Source organism: Corythoichthys intestinalis, chromosome 1, assembly GCF_030265065.1.
Source record: "Corythoichthys intestinalis isolate RoL2023-P3 chromosome 1, ASM3026506v1, whole genome shotgun sequence".
NCBI lineage: Eukaryota > Metazoa > Chordata > Actinopteri > Syngnathiformes > Syngnathidae > Corythoichthys > Corythoichthys intestinalis.
Genome location: NC_080395.1, coordinates 13,646,924 through 13,668,871, shown reverse-complemented (window position 1 = coordinate 13,668,871; position 21,948 = coordinate 13,646,924). Strand labels below are relative to the sequence as shown.

General features: G+C 39.7%; 2 protein-coding genes across 2 annotated transcripts; both read left to right on the top strand.

The window, feature by feature from the left end:
• The first annotated feature begins 716 nt into the window (after positions 1-716).
• LOC130923057 (gastrula zinc finger protein XlCGF57.1-like) lies at positions 717-6,745 on the top strand. Its single transcript, XM_057848510.1, has 2 exons — positions 717-1,875; positions 3,182-6,745. The coding sequence occupies exon 2, from the start codon at positions 3,271-3,273 to the stop codon at positions 4,660-4,662; it is 1,392 nt and encodes a 463-aa protein (XP_057704493.1). The 5' UTR covers positions 717-1,875; positions 3,182-3,270; the 3' UTR covers positions 4,663-6,745.
• Positions 6,746-10,903: 4,158 nt separating this feature from the next.
• Positions 10,904-20,109, top strand: LOC130917590 (oocyte zinc finger protein XlCOF6-like). The gene is made up of 4 exons (XM_057839170.1): positions 10,904-11,202; positions 12,259-12,382; positions 12,495-12,702; positions 15,799-20,109. The coding sequence occupies exons 1-4, from the start codon at positions 10,952-10,954 to the stop codon at positions 17,505-17,507; spliced, it is 2,292 nt and encodes a 763-aa protein (XP_057695153.1). The 5' UTR covers positions 10,904-10,951; the 3' UTR covers positions 17,508-20,109.
• The last annotated feature ends 1,839 nt before the right edge of the window (positions 20,110-21,948 follow it).

Genomic DNA, 21,948 nt, shown 5'->3' with positions numbered 1-21,948 from the left:
CAGCTTGGAGCTGTCTGAGTGGGATCTCCTCAACGTAACGAACAAAGCGACCAGCGCAGCCAAGGGTCTGACCAGAGAGGGAGCCTCAACATCACCGCCTTTGAAGGGCAGGTCGAAAAAGCCCTCAACTATACGGAAAATGAAGACGGCAACTTGACACAACAAGATTTGTCCCATGTAAAAAAAAAGAAAATCGCACATCCTGCGATGGGGCGCATGCACACATTGTGATGGCAATGATCAAACAATATATTGTGCAGGGCTAGTCTTAAAGCAACACAATGTAACTTATCAGCTTTGGTCAATTATAGCGACGCCGGTGGACAGAAGCGGTGATGTTTTACCTTAAAGAGAGACTGCGTTTCCCATGAGGACCAGCGCACACTCGCACAGTGTCATGAAATCATCAATCAATCAAAAATCCATCTGCAGGCAATTAAAAGACATTCCTGTTTCCAAAGCGATACAGACCCCCCTTAAGATATAAAAGAGGTGTCATTCAACTAGTTGTCAATCGACATATCATAAAAAATGTAATAAAAGTATTTTATAAAGGTTGAAAAGTTACGTAGTGTTGCTTTAAGTAGGGATGTTCGCCTACATCGTCCCAAACGCTTCAACATTTTCAACTGAAAATCCAGCGCCTGAACGTTTCTACTTCCGGTTCACTTGTGACGCAACATTTGTGTACCCATCCCGGACTTGCATTTCTTTCTCGTACCCTTTTTCTAACCAGACGAGCTCCTTCAAAGCGTTCCCATCGGGTAGGTACAGAAGTAAGCGTTTTGTGGACTAAAACATGCCAACCTAAAGCTTTTAGTGGAAGTCATTTGGCTTCACATGTTACGTCCCAGGCTTATTTAGCTTAGATTAGTTTATTTTAGCTCGCTAGCCAAGACAGGCGCCTGTGGTTCTGCGCATGCGCTAACGTTACAAACGGCCACGAATGCAGTGTTTCCGAAGTAAACACAAACCCCGCGTGTTGGTGAGCTTTATTTCTAAAAGAAGAAAAATGCCCTTTGCTCAAGACAAAAAAAAAAACAATTGCAATGAAAAATATTTTAACATGTATTTTACGAATCAATTGCCTCAATCATTTTTTTCTAATGAAAGGTTTTAAGAAGCTTTCAAGCGTTTAATTTTCTCAAATTAGAGCGCCATGCAGAAATCCATAAAATTGCATATTGTTTTGAAAATTGTGAGTGAAAGAGTGACTTCCAGTCTGCCCGATCCTTGACTCTTGCATGATCCTGCAGTCTTCGCATGAATCGGTGGCGCGGCTCCAAAGACGCTCTGCTCTTAAAACGCATCCTGTTGAAATTGGGGGCCAGTGGCAGAGGTGGGTAAGGTAGCTAAAAATTAGACCAAAATTAAGAGAAGCGTTACTTCCAAGTAATATTACTCAAGTAAAAGTAGTTATCAAAAAAATATACTCAAGTAAAAATGTATTTGATGAAAATAATACTCAAGTATTCAGTAACATTGTGAGTAACTGCTTACAATGTTTGATTTTTTTATTTTCAACGCAATGGTACTTCTTCTTTCAGCACAGTTATCTATATGAACTCTTTTTATTATACTTTAAAAAAAAACAAAAAACATTTAATTACGGCGAGAGAAATCAAAATACAGGAATAAAGCATCATTTGTTCAAAGAGCATGAGGGCCCTCTAATGGAGAAAAAATATTTCAAATTATGAAAATAAAGGATCATATCTCTGGTTTTCCGGAGTCAATTGGCGCCAAATAAAAATTCTGAGAGCGGTTTAAATATGAGTTTTTGAGTCATGTTTACAGCAGCGCTCTATGGCCATTCACAGCTGTGTCTTGACACTCAGTGATACATGCGACATGGAGTTTTTGGAGCGAAACAAGGTAAGTACGCAATGATATCTCGTTAAAGTCATGGCGTCTGTAATTTTGCTCTCGCGTGCTCTCACCTCCAGATAGGGTTTTGCTGTTTAAAAAACATTTTTAAAAACAAAAAAAGCCCTGCTGTTCAAAATTATTCTTCCCCCAGAAAATTGAGATTTTAAGCTTTCCAATGATGTATCACACATGCATATCGGACAATTATGAAATTTAGCCAAATTGGGGGTCTCAGAGCGGAACTTCAAGTCACCTGAGTGTTTTCCGCCATATATATATATACACTGGCATTGGCAGTGTATCAAATACTTGTTCTCCCCACTGTATATATATATGTATGTGCAAATAAATGATAACTTATGCAATTACTCCAACAAAAAGAATGCTTATTCACTGTCACAAAAACTTCTGGATCAAAATCCGATAAGCATCTCAATTGCTTTTACAGATTTTGTTTTCATGGCCAGTTATAAATAGATATGTGTTTGGCTGCCAATGACTGTGATAGACGCCCAATCCATGTGAAGTGGAAGGATTCTTGATGTTTATTCGCTGCCATACTCCCGCTCCAAATGGATGGACGTCTTCACGTGATAAACAAATATAAATTCTAGGGCTGTCAAACGATTAAAATTTTTGATCGAGTTAATTACAGCTTGAAAATTAATTTATCGTAATTAATCGCAATTCAAACCATCTATAAAATATGTCATATTTTTCTGTAAATTATTGTTGGAATGGAAAGATAAGACACAAGACGGATATATACTGTACATTCAACATACGGTACATAAGTACTGTATTTGTTTATTATAACACTAAATCAACAAGATGGCATTAACATTATTAACATTCTGTTCAAGCGATTCATGGATAGAAAGACTTGTAGTTCTTAAAAGATAAATGTTAGTACAAGTTATAGAAATTTTATATTAAAACCCCTCTTAATTTTTTTTTTTTTTAAATAAAATTTGTAAAATTTTCAATCAACAAATAAACTAGTAGCTCGCCATTGTTGATGTCAATAATTACACAATGCTCATGGTGCTGAAACCCATAAAATCAGTCGCACCCTAGCGCCAGCAGAGGGCGACAAAACACAAAAAAAACACAAGCAACAAGTGGACATTACACTGTGCTGTCATTTTAATTTGTTTGAGTGGGGCATGTGCGTTAAATGCGTCAAATATTTAACGTGATTAATTTAAAAAATAATCGCCGCCCGTTAACGCGATAATTTTGACAGCCCTAATACATTCACAACAGAGGAACAAGTGGGTTCTGGTAAATCCTGTGATTTTCTTTCATCCAGTGTCCCGCAGACATCAGAGTAGAAGATCTTCACCCTGAGAACCCCCCCCCCCCCCCCCTCCACACACACACGCCAAACAGGAGTCTGAGATGCCGTACTTCAAAGAGGAGGCAGAGACGGAGACATTCAGCATTAAAGAAGAAGAACAGGAAGATGAAATCACCAAGTTTCCAATGACCATCATTGTGAAAAGCGAAGAAGATGAAGTGAAAAGCGAAGAGAGCGAAGAGAGCGAAGCAGCGAAATCTCCGAGCCTCAGCTTGCTTCAGCACCTAACAAAAGGTGAGGGACGATTGCAACCGGATGGCATCTTAGCTCAGCACTCGGACAGCGACGACGTGACATCACACTCATCTGACTATAACACTGATGAGGATTTTGACTTTGACCAAAACTCTTCGAAATCCTTAAACAAGTTATCATTGAGAAGAGACACAAAAGAACACGCGGGTGGGAAACCTTTTCCCTGCTCGATTTGTGATAAAAGATTTTTTCTGAAGAAATATTTAAGGACGCACATGAGGACACACACTGGCAAAAAGCCGTTCCACTGCTCAGTTTGTGGTAAAAGCTTCAGTCAGAAGGCAACTTTAAACAGTCACACAAGAACACACACTGGAGAGAAGCCATTCGCCTGCTCACTTTGCGATAAAAGATTTAGTCGGAAGCAACGTTTAACAACACACATGTGTACACACACTGGAGAAAAGCCTTTTCCCTGCACATTATGTGGAAAAAGATTCACTTCAAAGGGAAAATTTGACAGTCATGCAAGAATACACACTGTAGACAAGTGTTTCACCTGCTCACTTTGTGATAAAAGATTTTGTGAAAAGTATTTGTTAACAAATCACATGGATACACACACGGGAATAAAGCTTTTTCGTTGCTCAGTTTGTGGGAAAAGCTTCCATCAGAAGGCAAGTTTAAACAGACATGCAATAACACACACTGGAGAGATGCCTTTCGCCTGCTCACTTTGCGATAAAAGATTTGCTATGAAACATTACTTAACAAGACATATGTATACACACACAGGTATAAAGCCTTTTCCCTGCTCAGTTTGTAGTAAAAGGTTCCGTCAGAAGGGAGCTTTAAACAAACACGCAAGAACACACACTGGAGAGAAGCCTTTTACCTGTGAATTTTGTGGTCATAAATTCGCCAGTAAGGGATCTTTAATCAAACACACAAGAACACACACTGAAGAGAAGCCTTTCGCCTGCTCACTTTGCGATAAAAGATTTTGGACAGAGCATGAGTTGACAACACACAGGTATACACACACAGGAATAAAACTGTTTCCCTGCTCAGTTTGTAGTAAAAGCTTCTGTCAGAAGGGTGATTTAATCAGACACGCAAGAACACACACTGGCGAGAAGCCTTTCGCCTGCTCACATTGCAATAAAAGATTTAGTCTGAACCATTCTTTAACAAGACACATGTGGACACACCCTGAAGGAAAGCCTTTTGCCTGCTAAGCTTGTGAGAAAATATTCACCAGCAAGGCAAATTTAAACACACAAGAACATGCACTGGGGGAAAAAAACCTGTCAATGGCGTACTGCAAGCAACACGTCACTTTTGCTCATTAATATTCATAATGTTAGCAATTGTGGCTAGTAGGGTCAACCTCACTTTTGTCCCAAATAGTAAATGAATGGTAATAGTTTACAAACGAGATGTTTACTGAGCAAAACCTACCAATTCTGTCTGAAAATGATGTCCCTGGAGCCAAATTCACTGGTAAAAATGTGGAAGAATATACACATGTTCAGTTAAAGAGATCGCTTGAGAGTCGAGGGCTGAAAAAGACAGGAAAAAGAACCGACCGGAGATTTAGCCTTTTTTATCGACACCTTTTTCTTGTGTGCATTGCCTTACGCACTGACGATGACATTCTCCTGCTTTGTGTGCATTGCCTTACGCCACTGACAATGATATTCTCCTATTTTAACAATCTATCCTTTACCACCATATGCCCTGTCTTTCTTATATATTATATCCTCTGGTTTTCTTACATCTATCCTTTACCACCATATGCCCTGTCTTTCTTATATATTATATCCTATATTCTTACATCTCTGACCATTCTTGGGGGCAATTTACATTGCTATTTTTGTGTAGCGATCGCAAATGCTACTCAGTGACAGCCAATGAACACTTTTAATTTTTTCATTCATAATAAATCTTAATTCTGTAATTTATTTACACTTCCCCTTACTAAAGTTTTTGGTTTCGGGAAACGTATGAGGAACACATCCTTCATATGTCGTAATGTCTAGGGTTGTTTCTACAAGTTCCATAACAGCAGTGTTTCATCGGCATGTTCTTTTTTGAAAGATTACCGGAGAAAACAAGCAGAAATAACGTAGTTTGTATGCGAGGGCGAGTCTATAATGTCCCACTTCGGCGTTACCATTGCAACATCACGGTCTAAAAATGGCATTCGTGCTGTATGCTATTGCAGTGTGTGACAAAATGTTCTTATTCCTGACATAAATTTCCTGTAGAAAATTTCCATTTCCTAATACGATTTCTTCCCAGCCTGTTTTGAAAAACTTGTTCAAATGATTTTGCTGGTCCTGTTGTTTTGCAGAACTATCCAAAATATTGGAATTTTTTATTTTTTTTTATTTTTTAAATGTCATGAATTTTTACATTTCTTCCGAATTTTCTCTATTTCACTTCTGAATGTTGGTGTTTGAAACACTCTGATGCCGCCTTTCCCTTTGTTGTTGTTTGTTAAATTTTCAAACTTTATCTGAATAGTTTCAGGGAAGATGTTTTGATTTGTCTTGTGCATTGTAATATTTTGCTCACTGTTATCCTTTTCATTATTACTATTAAATATTTGCTACATTGCAGAATTTTTTCTTTACATCCTCTCCTGTGAAGTATTGATATATCAATAAACTTTGCATTGTATTCATTCTCCTATTTCAATAAAATTGCACAATTATTGAATCTTAGAAGGAGCTTCAAGTCCCATCTCCGGCATAACTTCACTGTGGAAGTTTGGGGGACATCTAATCCGAGTGGACCATGTTCCGCTCCAGTGATGTTTTTGTCAATGATGACGACAACGAAAATTTTTCGGCAACGAACAACATTTTCATGACGTTGACAAGACCATAATGAGCTAAATTCATGTTTTTGCAGACTAAAACATAAGACGAATGCTAGTTTTTGTCTGACGAGATGAGAATGAGATGAAAATGCTCAATAGTTTCCGCCACATGTTCACAATGTAACATTTTACGCGTAGTTTGCCTGCGTCTTAGCAGAGTCTGGTTGGATTTTTTTTTTTTAATTATTATAATTTGCTTGTGCCGTGTGATTGTGATTTGGACTTAGATATAGATTTATTAACAGACTCAATATATAAAGTCCTTTTACAAACGAAAATTGGCTGGATTTCATCATTTAAATCTTTTTTTACCCTTTATTTTTTCGTTGTTTTTGTTGTGGTTGTTGTTGCTGCTGTTTTTTTTAGTAATTCTGCTCAATCTATCACATATTTCTTGGATGATTATATTTGAATGCCTTGTTTTGTTTCATTAACAAAGAAAAAATACTATCCTGGAAACCACTACATGAAAAAATTCAAGCGGGATATCGATACAAACTGTTCGTTCTGTGGAATCATCCAGAGACAGTTCAGCACCTTTTTTGGATCTGTGCCCTGTACTACGAACGGAGTTCAACCTCCCCAGAAGTAATCCTGCTTACCAGCGGGTAACCAGAGTTGACAAAACCTGGTTATCTACTTTGTGGTCAATCGGTGCTATGACGCTGATTATGAGGCCCCCCCCCCAAAAAAATTTAATGTTTTATTTGTGAGGACTCAGGAGAAGAAGGAAATGCGGGGATGCGATGCGTGGTTGCGTTTTGTGTGATCACATTTTTGGCGATGGTTGTGCATAATGATAATAAATTAAAGCCTGTCTTTTGTAACGAATTCTCACCGTTAAACAAGACTGTAAGATGCATAATCAATAAACATGGACAGTGGGGCAAATTTTATTTAGTCAACCACCAATTGTGCAAGTTCTCCTACTTGAAAAGATAAGAGAGGCCTGTAATTGTCAACATGGGTAAACCTCAACCACGAGAGACAGAATTTGGGAGAAAAAAAAAAAAACAGAAAATCACATTGTTTGATTTTTAAAGAATCTATTTCCAAATTAGGGTGGAAAATAAAAATTTGGTCACCTACAAACAAGCAAGATTGCTGGCTGTCAAAGAGGTCTAACTTCTTCTAACGAGGTCTAGCAAGGCTCCACTCGTTACCTGTATTGGCACCTGTTTTAAGTCATTATCGGTATAAAAGACACCTTTCCACAACAGTCACACTCCAAACTCCACTATGGCCAAGACCAAAGAGCTGTCAAAGGACACCAGAGACAAAATTGTAGACCTGCACCAGGCTGGGAAGACTGAATCTGCAATAGGTAAAACGCTTGGTGTAAAGAAATCAACTGTGGGAGCAATTATTAGAAAATAGAAGACATACAAGACCACTGATATTCTCCCTCGATCTAGGGCTCCGTGCAAGATCTCACCCCGTAGCGTCAAAATGATAAAACGGTGGGCAAAAATCCCAGAACCACACGGGGGGACCCAGTGAATGACCTACAGAGAGCTGGGACCACAATAACAAAGGCTACTATCAGTAACACAATGCGCAGCCAGGGACTCAAATCCTGCACTGCCAGACTTGTCCCCCTGCTGAAGCCAATACACGTCCAGGCCCGTCTGCGGTTCACTAAAGAGTATTTGGATGATCCAGAAGAGGACTGGGAGAATGTGTTATGGTCAGATGAAACCAAAATAGAACTTTTAGTAGAAACACAGGTTCTCGTGTTTGGAGGAGAAAGAATACTGAATTGCATCCGAAGAACACCATACCCACTATGAAGCATGGGGGTGGAAACCTCATGCTTGGGTCTGTTTTTCTGCAAAGGGACCAGGACGACTGATCTGTGTAAAGGAAAGAATGAATGGGGTCATATATCGAGAGATTTTGTGTGAAAATCTCCTTCCATCAGCAAGGGCATTGAAGATGAGACGTGGCTGGGTCTTTCAGCATGACAATGATCCCAAACACACAGCCAGGGCAACAAAGGAGTGTCTTCGTAAGAAGCATTTCAAGGTCCTGGAGTGGCCTAGCCAGTCTCCAGATCTCAACCCCATAGAAAATCTGTGGAGGACGTTGAAAGTCTGTGTTGCCCAACGACAGCCCCAAAACATCACTGCTCTAAAGGAGATCTGCATGGAGGAATGGGCCAAAATACCAGCAACTGTGTGTGAAAAGCTTGTGATGAGTTACAGAAAACGTTTGGCCTCCGTTATTGCCAACAAAAGGTACATAACAAAATATTGAGATTAACTTTGGGTATTGACCAAATACTTATTTTCAACCATGATTTGCAAATAAATTATTTAAAAATCTAACAATGTGATTTTCTGTTTTTTTTTTTTTCACATTCTGTCTCTCATGGCTGAGGTTTACCCATGTTGACAATTACAGGCCTCTCAAATATTTTCAAGTGGGAGAACTTGCGCAATTAGTGGTTGACTAAATACTTATTTTTCCCACTGTATATCTTATAATTGTGTGTCTGATCTATCAGTGGATTTGACATTTATTTTAATCTCTTCGAGTTGGCAGAAAAAAACGCAAGTTTTCTCAATGTTTAAATAGTCTACATATTTTTATGATTATTATAAACGCATTTACTCAACGAAATAACGCTAGAAAAGTTTAAAAAATATATTTCTTGTATGAGAGCAAACCTCCACATTCGTTTACATTCAGCGAAGCCGACACAGGTTTCTCTATAGCATTTTTAACAATCAATTTGAAGCATTTCCATACCCCACTCCTACCACTTTCCAAACCGCACGGCATACAGTGTTCTTACTCAGATATTTAGCATCACATATATTGTCCGCTGGCAAAGGAGCGCAAGGACAGGGACACAATCTGCGCAGTTGTGAGGGCCTGACTTCGGCGGGTTATGTCCGCGTCGATCAGCTGGTGTAACGGGTACACGCAGGTCCGTTGTGGAGCATGGAAACCTCCCTGCCGATTCCTTCATGTAAGGACGCTAACGGCTGCGCCGTTGGCTCGAGCTTTATTGGCGCAGTGGTTACCGTCCTTGCCTACCGAGTGGGAGCGTGGGTTCGCGTCCCGGCTTGGTCAGAGGTGGGAGCAGAACGCGGGGTGGCGATGACACACCGGTTACAATGGTGCAGTGGCCCGGACCGGCAGCGAAGGTTTTGGGGGGTGAGTGTAACGGGTACACGCAGGTCCATTGTGGAGTGTGGAAACCTCCCTGCCAATTCCTTCATGTAAGGACACTAACGGCTGCGCCATTGGCTAGAGCTTTATTACCATCCTTGCCTGCCGAGTGGAAGCGTCGTGGCGCGCGGGTTCGCGTCCCGGCCTGGTCAGAGGTGGGAGCGGAACGCGGGCCGGTGCTGACACACCGGTTACACTGGCACAAGTAACAAATTCCCTCTGCTGAAAATCTATCATGGAGAACATCGTCTGGGTACGCCAGCGGATTATGGCCGTCTACAAAAACCCGTGCCCTCCGAAGAAAGTCCTTCACAATCCACGCGCCAATGTCGTACGGGTCGTCCAGGTACGCTGTCATTGTCAAGAGGACACGTCCGCGGAGGAGTGCTGTTTAAATAGAGCGCGGTTAATCGGAATCCTGGGGCTAATCAAGATCTAACGCTGAGACGACCAGGTTTGACGTGTAGCGTGTGTTGCCATGGCAACACTCCCCTTTCGTAGTCTTGCTTAGCTTGGAAGATAGGCTGCACGAGATGAAGTTACTCTCGAAGTTACCCTGCTAAGACAGAAAACCGGCTTCGTAGTATAGGCGACTGCTCCTTTTCCAATGCGTTTTGGAAATAATTATGCAAGCTCATCGTCAGGAATTTACATGTGGACTTCAAACTCAAATGGGAAAAAGTTTTTTTTTTTTTCCTATAAAAAAACTCAAGAACAAAAATTTTTTTATTATTAATCAACTCATTTTGTTATCGAAATTCTACCTCTACAAATGTAAATTTAGTAAGCTGTTAACGTCTTTTCCCTCACTTTTATAATGAAACTGTGTGTTCGTAAATCTGTTTTAAATATCATTCTGAAAGAAAAAAAAAAAACAGTATTTGTGAGAAGCTAAAACTTTGTGAATAATTGCTTACAGTATTTTTCTTCTCTGATGTGCAATGTTTAGACTGTATATATTTTTTTTGTATGGTTGATTCTTCTTCTATTTTTGGTTTGCATTGTTGTTTGTTTTTCTGTTTAGCATTATGTTGTTAATTTGAAAAAAATAAAAAATAAAAATAAAAAATAAAAACTGAATGTTTCTACTTCCGGTTCACGTCACGAAACATTTCCGTACCCACGCCAGACTTTTGTGTACGTTCTTCGAACCAAACGCGCTCCTTCAAAGCATTCTTATTGGATAAGTATCAAGTGAGCGTTTAGTGGACTAAAACGTCCCAAAACGCGAATTTGACACCCCTGTACACCGTGCGCTTCAGCTTGTTTTGTTTGACAAAATGACATTTTTAATGAACCGAAATGAACAATCAACACACAAACAATAACAACAACAAAAATAAACAATACTAACACAAATATGCCAGACAAAATTAACATTTTTCGGCGATGACGTCATCTAAGGGGGACGAATGTAGAAAGTCAGCCATTGTGCATCACTGTTTGAACCGTCCGCTCAAAAAATGCCGAACTATTGCGTTGTCGGTGGATGCAAGAGTGTTGGAAACAAAGACTTGGGGGTTTCAACATATACATTTCCAAAAATAGATCCACTTAGACGAGCGTGGGTGAGATTTGTGCAGCTAACCCGGAGCGATTTTTGTGAACCTGGACCACGGGCTGTCGTGTGTTCGCGACATTTCAAAGAGGAGTGCTTCGAAAGCCCTTGCGCCGCTATCCTTGAAAGTAGAGAGGAATCAGGATTCTGCAATAGGTACGTTCGTTTCTTGACTTCCAATGTTGAATTGTAGGCCTATTCCGATCCTAGACGGGATGTGGTGAGGTACAGATTTGGGTAGAGTAGCCAAAAATTTTACTCAAGTCAGAGTAGTGTTACTTCGAAATAATATTATTCAAGTAAAAGTAAACGTCGTCGTCCAAAAAAATGTATTCAAGTACAAGTAAAAAGTATTTGGTCAAATGAATACACAGGTAATGGGTAAATTGTGAGTAACTGCTTACTTTTTTTCTCTCTTAAACAATGGTATTTTTTCTGAGCACAAAGTTATCAATATGAATTGTTATAGCGATACAGTACAATAACCCATTACATAACCACACTAAACCAAAGAAATACACACAAAAAAAAATTTTTTTTTTTTTTAAATCATTGAATTCCGATGAGAGAGAGGGGAAAAAACATCATAAATGAAGTATTATTCGTCCAAAAAGCATTAGTGCCCTCTGGTGGAGAAAATAGTTCTTAGTTTGAACAGTGAACTCTTCCTTCATATTTACTATTATAAAATTAAAAAGATCATATCTTCGGTTTTCCGTGGTGTGTCGGTGCCAAATAAAAACTGGAAGAGAGGTTAAAATCCACGCTTTGGAGTCATGTTGAAGGCAGCGCTCTTTGTCAAATACTTCATTTTTTTCCGATGCTTTAAAGACACCACATGATTGAACAGGCTGGCATGAACATACAGTGTAGAATGGCGAACTTGCGTCTGCTTGGTATAATGGACTCGTGTGATTATTGTTGCGACGTTTCATTGGTAAAATTGGTGGAGCTACTCTTGGCATCACTGACCAAAAAAACTAAAATATGTAGAATAAATAGCAAAAATGTTAACGACTCTTGTGTAGCCCAAAGTAGCGGACTAAGAGCAGCGTTTTTTTCTTCACAAATCTACTCAAGTAAAAGTAAAAAGTATAGCTTAGTAAAACTACTCTTATATATGTACATTTTTCTTAAGTTACTTACGCGTTACTACCAACCCAATGACGTAGGATAGGCATTCGAAATAAAATGGTGTTCCATCATTTTCAGACTTGCCAAGAAAAAGAAGCTGGATGCTGTCCCAACGATCTGTTTTCCTGACAGAGAGTGTTTTTCTCATCCACTGACAGTTAAACGCTGTGAAGGGACAATGAAGAAAAGAGAACGTAAACGGGTATGTATGTAGAATTTTGTATTGCGGTACCTGTAGGCCCACAGACAATTACAAATTCATCTGACTACCTGTAGAAGTTTTGTTGATGACATTCTTTGCTTTTTTTTCATAGGTCATTGAGAAGGCACTTTCTCACAGACGTCTGGCCAAAGCTAATGTGACTTTGAAGACAGAAGCTGATGAGACGAGAGCTATTGCAGATGGTGATACGACCGAGGATATTGGTAGGCATAAGACTGAAACCGAAGTCCGTCAACCATCAGTGTCTGAGGAAGAAGGAAGTCTGATGAAGCCAACTCTGCAGAAACACGGAACTATAGGTACAGTTTGATATTCTTTCTCCACTGGGATACAACCGATTATTTTATAATGTTGTTGATATATTTTTAGAATAGAATAGAAAGCCTTTATTGTCGTTGTACAGAATACAACGAGATTTAAAGCTTCGCCATTATTTGGTGTGGGAACCTCTGTGTACCTCACAATAGGCGATACAAGGCTCACGATAATGATGATCTCACAATATGGTGAGACAACAATTATCAGGAAGTCGCTGCAGGATATTCTACAAAATATCTAATGAACAGGAAAACAAGCTATTATCATCCTTCTGCTGTTATTGGAATGAGTTGTAATAGTAGATGTCCAATCTGTTAGAAATGGGAGGAATGGCATCGAATGAACGAATGTTCATATTAGAGCTGAAACGAATGCTCGAGTAACTTGAGTTTAAAAACTGATCCGAGTAATTTTATTCACATCGAGTAATCATTTATTTTGACAGCTCTAAAAATCACGTTTTGCTCGGACTACTTTTAATGCGGGGCAACGCGCCGATGTCACGTGCGTAGAGGAAGAAGCAAAAAAACTTACTGCAGCCGACACCCGCAACAAAAGACACCAACGATGTTGTAAAAAACTAGCACGCATGATGCTACGTTGGTAGCACGTAGCGTCTGATGCGTCTCATAGAGATCACATGTATGTTGAACTAGATGCGAAATGACAGAGACAGCGGCGTTAGCAAGCAGCCGCCATCTTAAAGCAGTAGAGCACTAAGCGCTAATAAAGAGCGCTAAGCGCTAATAAATAAGATTAACGTTACTGTCACTAGCTCAAGTAACGTTAGCCCTGCGGAGGGCTAGGTTTCTATTAATTATGACCACTGTCGACGCGTGGCTACCGTGTCTTACATACAGGCTTTAACTAAGCCTGTCGCAATATGCAATAATTCCATTTATCGCGCGATATATAAAAATGAAGGCGGTAATTTTTCCGCTGCGATTTATCGCCTCACGTGCACGTGTGTGTGCGCGTGCGGCAGACGTGCTGTTAAAAGTTCATTACCAACTGCGCAAAATGCATCTTCGTTCCAGGTCCGGCAAAAACTAGCGCCAGAGCCAATCGTTCCCATTATATCCTATTGGTCAACGTATACCGGCCGCGTCAGTGCTCCGGAGTGACTGTGGACCATCTATGGCGCGCCGGTGTTGTTGACGTGTGGGCGCTCCCGTCAGGAGTGACATTTCACGCGGGGCGGCTATTTTTCGGCACAACGCTGGATATTTACAACAAAGTCCGCCAAAACATTGTTACCGGCTGCTACGAATAACCTCACTTTGACAACGAACAGCTGAATGAAATTAAGAGCGCTGTGCTTCAAACTCGTCCTGTTTATGAAAGCCGTCATATGCTTGCGCGCACACACTAGATATCATGAAATGGCAAACTAGATGTGCTACGGTCCATGCCATTGGCTACGTGAGCCCAGAGTGATTATGGGACATGTAGTCCATATACTAGAATTCTAAACAGTCAGCAGTCATTTGTCATATGAGGTTAAGAAGTCCAAATCAATCCATACCAGTGACTATAGATAATGTTGCAAATATTGTTAATTCAGTACGTGACACAGATGGATTCGGACCATAAATAGGATGTCTTGCTCATCTAGTAAACCTAGCTGCTAAGAGAGCTGTAGAAATCAACGGTGTGCCCTGCCTCACTTTACAAACAGTAAAGATTGTTATCAGCACTTTTATACAATTTTTTTTCATATCAGTAAGAAGTAAGCACATAAATATTATGCACTAAAATGCATGTTTATATGATGGCAATTTAAAAAAAAAAAAAAATACAATTGTTTTTTTTTTTTTTTTTTTTTTTACAGAGCATTAAATGTATTGAAACGGCTCAAAATTCGTGTCCCCCATATCAAAATTCGTACCGAACCATGACTTAACTGTATCGTTGCATTCCTATGGAACACCATTGCAGAAGCTATGACTGGAAATGTTTTCATTTTCCTAAATGCTTAAGTTATTAAGTGCAATTTTTTTTAATTAAACACATTTTATTTATTCTGTGTTTCTGTGCGGTATCAATATTGTTGTTTTTTACTTAAGAGGCAGGGTCTATTGTTTTTAGTTGTGATTTCTTAAAAAGTATATTTGAATTTAAGAGTAAATATTAATCGTGTTTAAATGGGTGTACTTGATCTATTAATATATACTGTATTCGCACTGTGTTATTGTAAATTGGTTAAAAAAAATTGGGGGGGGCGCAATAATATCGCATATCGCAATAATTTATGAGAATAATTATCGCACACTAAAATTTGTTATCGCGACAGGCCTAGCTTTAACATAACATAGCGTTGTGAAGTGATGAGGGTATAAAATAAATACTTAAGAATGCTAATTATCAATTTTAGCTCAGTAGTCATTGCTGGATAAAACACCAAGTAGCACTGGTCCCTAATGTGCTCTAATACAGCCTGTATCATACATTTTGAACACTGCAAAAACTCAAAATCCCATCAGGACTTAAAGCTTAGACTAACTTAAAACTTAACTAGAACTTAAAAATAGCTTGACGCAAATAGAAATTCAACACGTGGGAAAAAATCCAAACTTTTAAGTGATGTGTGTTATCAAGCGTAATGGCATTTTTAGGTCAGAATTTTTTTTTTTTAATCAGATCTAAAAGTTTTTTGAGTGAAAGCAGTGAATTAGTCTTTTTTTTATTCTAGTTACATCTGAGATGCAATTGTTGGCTGTTTTAAACAATGTACATCGAAAATAAAGACATTGATTGACTGAAAATGGTTCAATATTAGATGAAATGTCTTGTTTTCTCATGTATATTCATAATTGCTCTTCACCTAAAAATATATATGTTTTATCCGATTACTCGATTAATCGATAGAATTTTCAGTCGATTACTCGATTACTAAAATATTCGATAGCTGCTGCCCTAGTTCATATCTAGTATACCGAATGAACGTTTATTCGCTGCCAACCCTCACACTTCAAATGGATGGATGTCTACACGTCATAAACTATAATTTCACAGCAGAAGGACGATTGAACATCGATTCTGGCAATTAATGATTTTTTTCCTCCCATGTCCTGCAGATGTCACTGTAGAAGACTCTTACCCTGAGAAGCACGATCCCCCCCAGGTTAAACAGGAGTCTGAGTCGGAGATGCCGTACATCAAACAGGAGGCGCAGACTCCCAGCTGGAAAGAAGAAAAACGGGAAGATGTACTCACTACGTTTCCAATGACTGTCAGTGTGAAAAGCGAAGAAGATGAAGGTCCAAGCGAAGAAAGTGGCGCAACGAAACCTACAAGCCAGAGCTCGTTTAAACACATGATGACAAAAGGTGAGGGACGATCGCAACCGGACGGCCTCTTAACTCAGCCCTCGGACAGCGACGACGTAACATCACACTCTTCTGAATATAACACTGATGATGAGGATGTTGACTTTGACCAAAATGCTTCAAAATCCTCAAACAAGTCATCATTGAAATTAAACAGTCACACAAGAACACAGACCAGAAAGAAGCCTTTCGCTTGCTCACTTTGCAATAAAAGATTTTGCCAGAAAGGAAATTTGAAAAAACATTCAAAAATACACACCGGAGAGAAGTGTTTCGCCTGCTCAATTTGTGATAAAAGATTTTCTCTGAACATATATTTAACGACGCACATGAGGACGCATACTGGAGAAAAGCCTTTCCCCTGCTCAGTTTGTGGTAAAAGCTTCCGTCAGAAGGCAACTTTAAACAGACACGCGATAACACACACTGGAGAGAAGCCTTTCGGCTGCTCAGTTTGCGATAAAAGATTTTACCAGAAGCAACAGTTAACAGCACACACGTACACACACACGGAAAAAAAGCCTTTTCCCTGCTCTGTTTGTAGGAAAAGATTTTCTGGGAAGCATCAGTTAAAAATACATACAAGAATACACACTGGAGAAAAGCCCTTTCCCTGCACATTTTGTTGTAAAAGATTCTCCGCGAAGGGAGATTTAAACTGTCACACAAGAACACACACCGGTGAGAAGCCTTTTCTCTGCACATATTGTGGTAAAATATTCAGTGACAAGGGAAATTTAAATAGACACAAAAGAATACACACCGGAGAAAAGTGTTTTGCCTGCTCAATTTGTGATAAAAGATTTTTTCTAAAGATGTATTTAACGACGCACATGAGGACACACACTGGAGAAAAGCCTTTCTCCTGCTCAGTTTGTGGTAAAAGCTTCGGTCAGAAGACAACTTTAAACAGTCACGCAAGAACACACACTGGGGAAAAGTCTTTTCTCTGCACATATTGTGGTAAAATATTCACTGACAATGGAAATTTAAACAGACACAAAATAATACACACCGGAGAGAAGTGTTTCGCCTGCTCAATTTGTGATAAAAGATTTTTTCAGAAGATGTATTTAACGACGCACATGAGGACACACACTGGAGAAAAGCCTTTCCCCTGCTCAGTTTGTGGTAAAAGCTTCCGTCAGAAGGCAACTTTAAACAGACATGCAAGAGCACACACTGAAAAGAAGCCTTTCGCCTGCTCACTTTGCGATAAAAGATTTTGTCTGAAGAAAGGTTTAACGGCACACATGAGTACACACACTGGAGAAAGGCCTTTTGCCTGCTCGGTTTGCGACAAAAGTTTCACTACGAAGGGAAATTTAAACAGTCACACAAGAACACACACTGGAGAGAAGCCTTTTGCCTGCTCATTTTGCAATAAAAGATTTAGTCGGAAGCAACATTTAACATCACACATGAGTACACACACTGGGGAAAAACCTTTGAATTGAATTGTGTGAAAAACTATTCTGATTTCTGCCACCATTTAAATTTCCTAGTTTAATTTTAATTATTATTTGACGCGGGACGCAACCCTCCTGCGTCAATACTACTGCTGGTAGCTAGGATTGGGGAGACCGGAAGTCACTCGTGTAAAAATTCGGTGGATCTGGTCGATTTTCAAACTGATATGAAATCGTAACCCACTTTTTGAGTCCATCAGATCTCTTTGAGTGGTAGATCGGGGCACAGTTGACTTGTCTTTGTTGATTTACTGCGGTCTTCTCTGCTATAATAATAACCAACACGGCCCCGTGTTCAATACAAAGCCCTCCTACCACAACAAAACAAGTAGGAACTAATATTCACATAGGAACTAAAGTTATACAACATAAAATATACAATATAAATGAATACTACATCACATTTGTAAAATATGAACACATAATAAAATAAATAATAGCCCATTTTAATAAAATTAATTTAAACGAGCTAAAACACCTGTAATTAAATGATGAGAATAATACACAGATCCTGCTTACACAATTAAATTTATGAATTTCTGTGTGGCGCTTTAACTTGAGAAAATCCACCAATAAAGCTTTTGAAAACCGTTAATAAGAAAAAAAATGATTTATTGAGGCATTTTATTTGTAAAATACAGGTTAAAATCTTTGTCATTGGGATTGCTTTTCTCTTTAGCACAGGACTTTTTTCTTCTTTCTTTTAGAAAGAAAGCTGACCAATACGCGGGGTCTGAAAGGCAAATTGTTGTTGGATTATCTTTAAATACCCGCTACTTTTTGAGCAGAATTCTAGCTTTGTATAGGCTAATGTTCCTATTGTTGAAAGCACAAAGGTGTGTAATAAACAACTAGCACATTTATATTTTGCATTTTGTTTTCTTACTGTACCGAAAATGAACCGAACCGTGACCTCAAAACCGAGGTACGTACTGAATCGAGATTTTTGTGTACCGTTACACCCCTGATAGAGAGGAGTGCTTCGGCCACTCCTGCTTGCTCTGCATTCGAGGAAGGTGGGAAGTCGGGTTTATCCCACTTAGATGGTACTAGTTGTGACTTCAAAACGCTCCAAGCAGTGTTTTTTTTTTTTTTTTTTTTAACATTAAAACACGTTGACTTCCAGCAAACCTGCCTTCTCGTAAGCGATCAAATAGTGGAGGAAAAACGACAGCTAAATAAATAAACCACACTGTCAACTGCCTTTTTTAGATTTAATATTTAAGGTCTGTTTTTTGATGGGCAGCGCATTTTGTCGAGTGACGTCTGATTGAAGCAACTCCTTAAGTCGGGGTACTTTTTTTGGGGGGGCCTGACATAGCGACTAGGGCGTTCCAATGATATTTTTCCTGGCCGGATGTTGGAAAACTCTGACTTCTCACCGTTCTCGAATGCAGCATCAGTCTATGGACTCTTGACTGCAGAACGGCAACATAGTGAAACGTCCATTTAGAGGCTATTGAAACAGAAGAAATGGGCAAATGAGAGTTTTCACAAGTTCCCTATGAAGAACGAGGAATACAAACTGTGGATACTTGCCGCTGGCTGCAACATAAACACTCCGGTGGAAAAAATATCACTCCGCTCTGGAGCCAATTACTTACAGAGCTGCTGTATTACAAATCTTGCTGTTCATACTACAGTTATTGACATGAAGTTTTAATGACTTCGTCCTGAAAACATAGCCAACACGATTAATTGCATGGGTCTTCAGTGATGTTCATGCGTGCATATGTTGTCATTTATTGGCATGCGTGGACTGGCCCATTGACTCGCGCTAGCTTAGCCACTCCAAAGCCCTGAAACTAAAAAATCACTAACTGCACAGAATTTGTTGAAATCAACTCCACTGACTATTTAACCCCCGCTAACTGAAAGATTATCCCTAATCTCAAAAATTCAGAACTTCTCCTTTAAGTTTTTTTAGACATAAATTTCCATTTATTCACATAGCCATATGTCTGGCCACTCTTTCTTCTTACAAAAGTGTTTTATCTGAGCGAACATCTGGTCATAGTCAATGTCAAACAGGGAGATCGGCACCTCCCCAAGTTAAGCCTGATATGTTTATGCACTGTCTTGTCTAAGAGGCGGGACTAGGCTGCCCACTGTTTCTCGTCACTGTTTGTTACGCAAATATAAACTGTATGGTATCATATCGAAGGTCAAGGAATCTTCTACTCGCGACACCTCTGTAGAATCTCCTGGCTAGCCAGCATCTTTTCCTACTCCTGAATCGTGTGTTGTCATCTCCTGTTCGTTAAAAGAATTAAAGAACCTGTAAAAAGGAAAATCGACTCTTTCCCTTCAGTTTCATGGAAAATTGCAGTAGGTATTAAATTTCCGGACGATGCGTTTAATGCCAGGAAAATCAATGTAGTCTGCCGTAAATCTTCTCATGGTGTGTATTTGCTTGATTAACCCTTTATGCTCTGAGCAATTTTGGTGAAATTAGGGGTTGATTTTTCAATGAGTATTTATAAACTAGGGTCACAAAAATAATTCAAAAAGACATACTGCAACACGGCCAAGGCTTTCACATCCAAAGAACTTCCTGGCAGTTTTTTTGAAAACTTTGTAAATTTTAAGGAGGCGGTCGATGACCTTGTAAAATAAAACACATCGATATGTACTTCATGTCTCAGCTATTTTTTTTTCACTCACGCACCCCACCCCACCACACACACACACACACACACAAATCTGCAGTATGCTTGGTATAGCATATAGTCCTGTACATTGTGCACTTTCCCAATTAGTGCAGAAGGAAGATTTAAAACCAAGTCCTTACTTCTCAACACTTCAATCAGACCCGGCAGCATGGGCGGGCATTAGGGGGCCGTGCCCGCCCTGAGGGACGGCCGTGTCCGCCCTAGCTCGATTAAACTGAATTGTGTAATGTTTTTTTAAATCTTCCACAAGAACATACACACACGGAGAGGATGAACCCTACATTCCAGTGTTTTTCAACCGATTGTGCCGCCGCCATGAGAGATCGTCAGGTGTGCCGCGAGAAATTATCCAATGTCGCTTTTTTTTTAACATCGTCGGGCAAAGTTGCAGTAGGAAGGAAGGAGTAAGCAAAAAGTTATCGGTTGTGTGCAGACGAGTCGTGTTGCGTTCAAGAGCTGCTCGGATTTCTAGCCATCAGCCACCTTGCTCTCCGCAACAATGTGGACCCCAGCACGTCTACTGTTCATTATTTGACTCGTCAAGTGTCGATATACACAAAAGTGTCCTTTTCATTTTATCCATATGTGATGACCGTTGATCCTCCCTCTTTGTTTTATTCCAACACATTATCGAGGACAGCAAGGTGGGAGAGGGCTAGAAAACCGAGCAGTTATTGAACGCGACACGAGCGGCTATCTAGCGCCATACAAGCTTAAACGCCATTTCCAAATGGACGCCTGTCGCTTCAGAACAAGTCGATGGACTATTTTGTACGCCTTCGTGAAAACACAGAGAAATGGGCGACTTTTTTGAGAAAAACTACAAAGGTAAATAAGAAAGCCCTGAAAGCCAGTTACTTTGTTGCTAAATCCCAAAAGTCCCAAACTGTGGCAGAGACGTTAATACTACCTGCCTGCAAAGCCATTGTCAGCGAGACGACCAGCACTGATGTGCTTAAAGACATTGCTCAAGTCCCCTGTCTGATAGTTTTTCAAGCCTAATTGCTAAGCGTTTTCACACTGAGTAAGTACAAATACTGAGAAATTATTTTATAATTAAATATACTGTACGGAAAGTAATTTTGGAACATTTTGGTGTGGTGTGCCGCGGGATTTTTCCCAACGTAAAAACGTCCCGTGACTCAGAAAAAGTTGAAAAATAGTGCTCTAGTCATCCTATCTTGATCGGTCCTCATTCAGTTCAACCAATCTGAGCAGCGAATGTAGGCAATTTCTAGCCAATCACAGATAAGGGGGGCGGGCCGAGTAGCCGGCCATTGGGTACTTCGATTGGATAGGGATTGCTCCGGTTACAGAAATGGCGATTGAGTGGCTCCTGCGTTGCTAATTCAAATTAGAATGGACATACGTGTTTTTTTCAAGAAACTAAAGACGAACTCAAGCCATGACAAAGACGCGGCCGAAAGTCAACATGAAGGGATAGTGCTGCACTGACTGACACTTTCATCAGGAAATATAATGGGTAAAAACGCCACTGTTACGGCTAAATTTACGTTGAAGAAGTGTGCCCCCCCCCCCCCAAAAAAAAGGTAATGCCCCCCCTGTAATTTCTTTCTGCGGCCGGGTCTGACTTCAATATCTGCAAAACACTTGCTTATCAGTAAACTTATCTAAGACTCGATATAGGCTGCTTAACTTTAACTGGGTGCTATATCTCATTTATTTATATACAAGAAAAAAACAAGCTGCAACTTCAGTTGCATATAATAAATACATTTAAAGCATACAGAAATTGG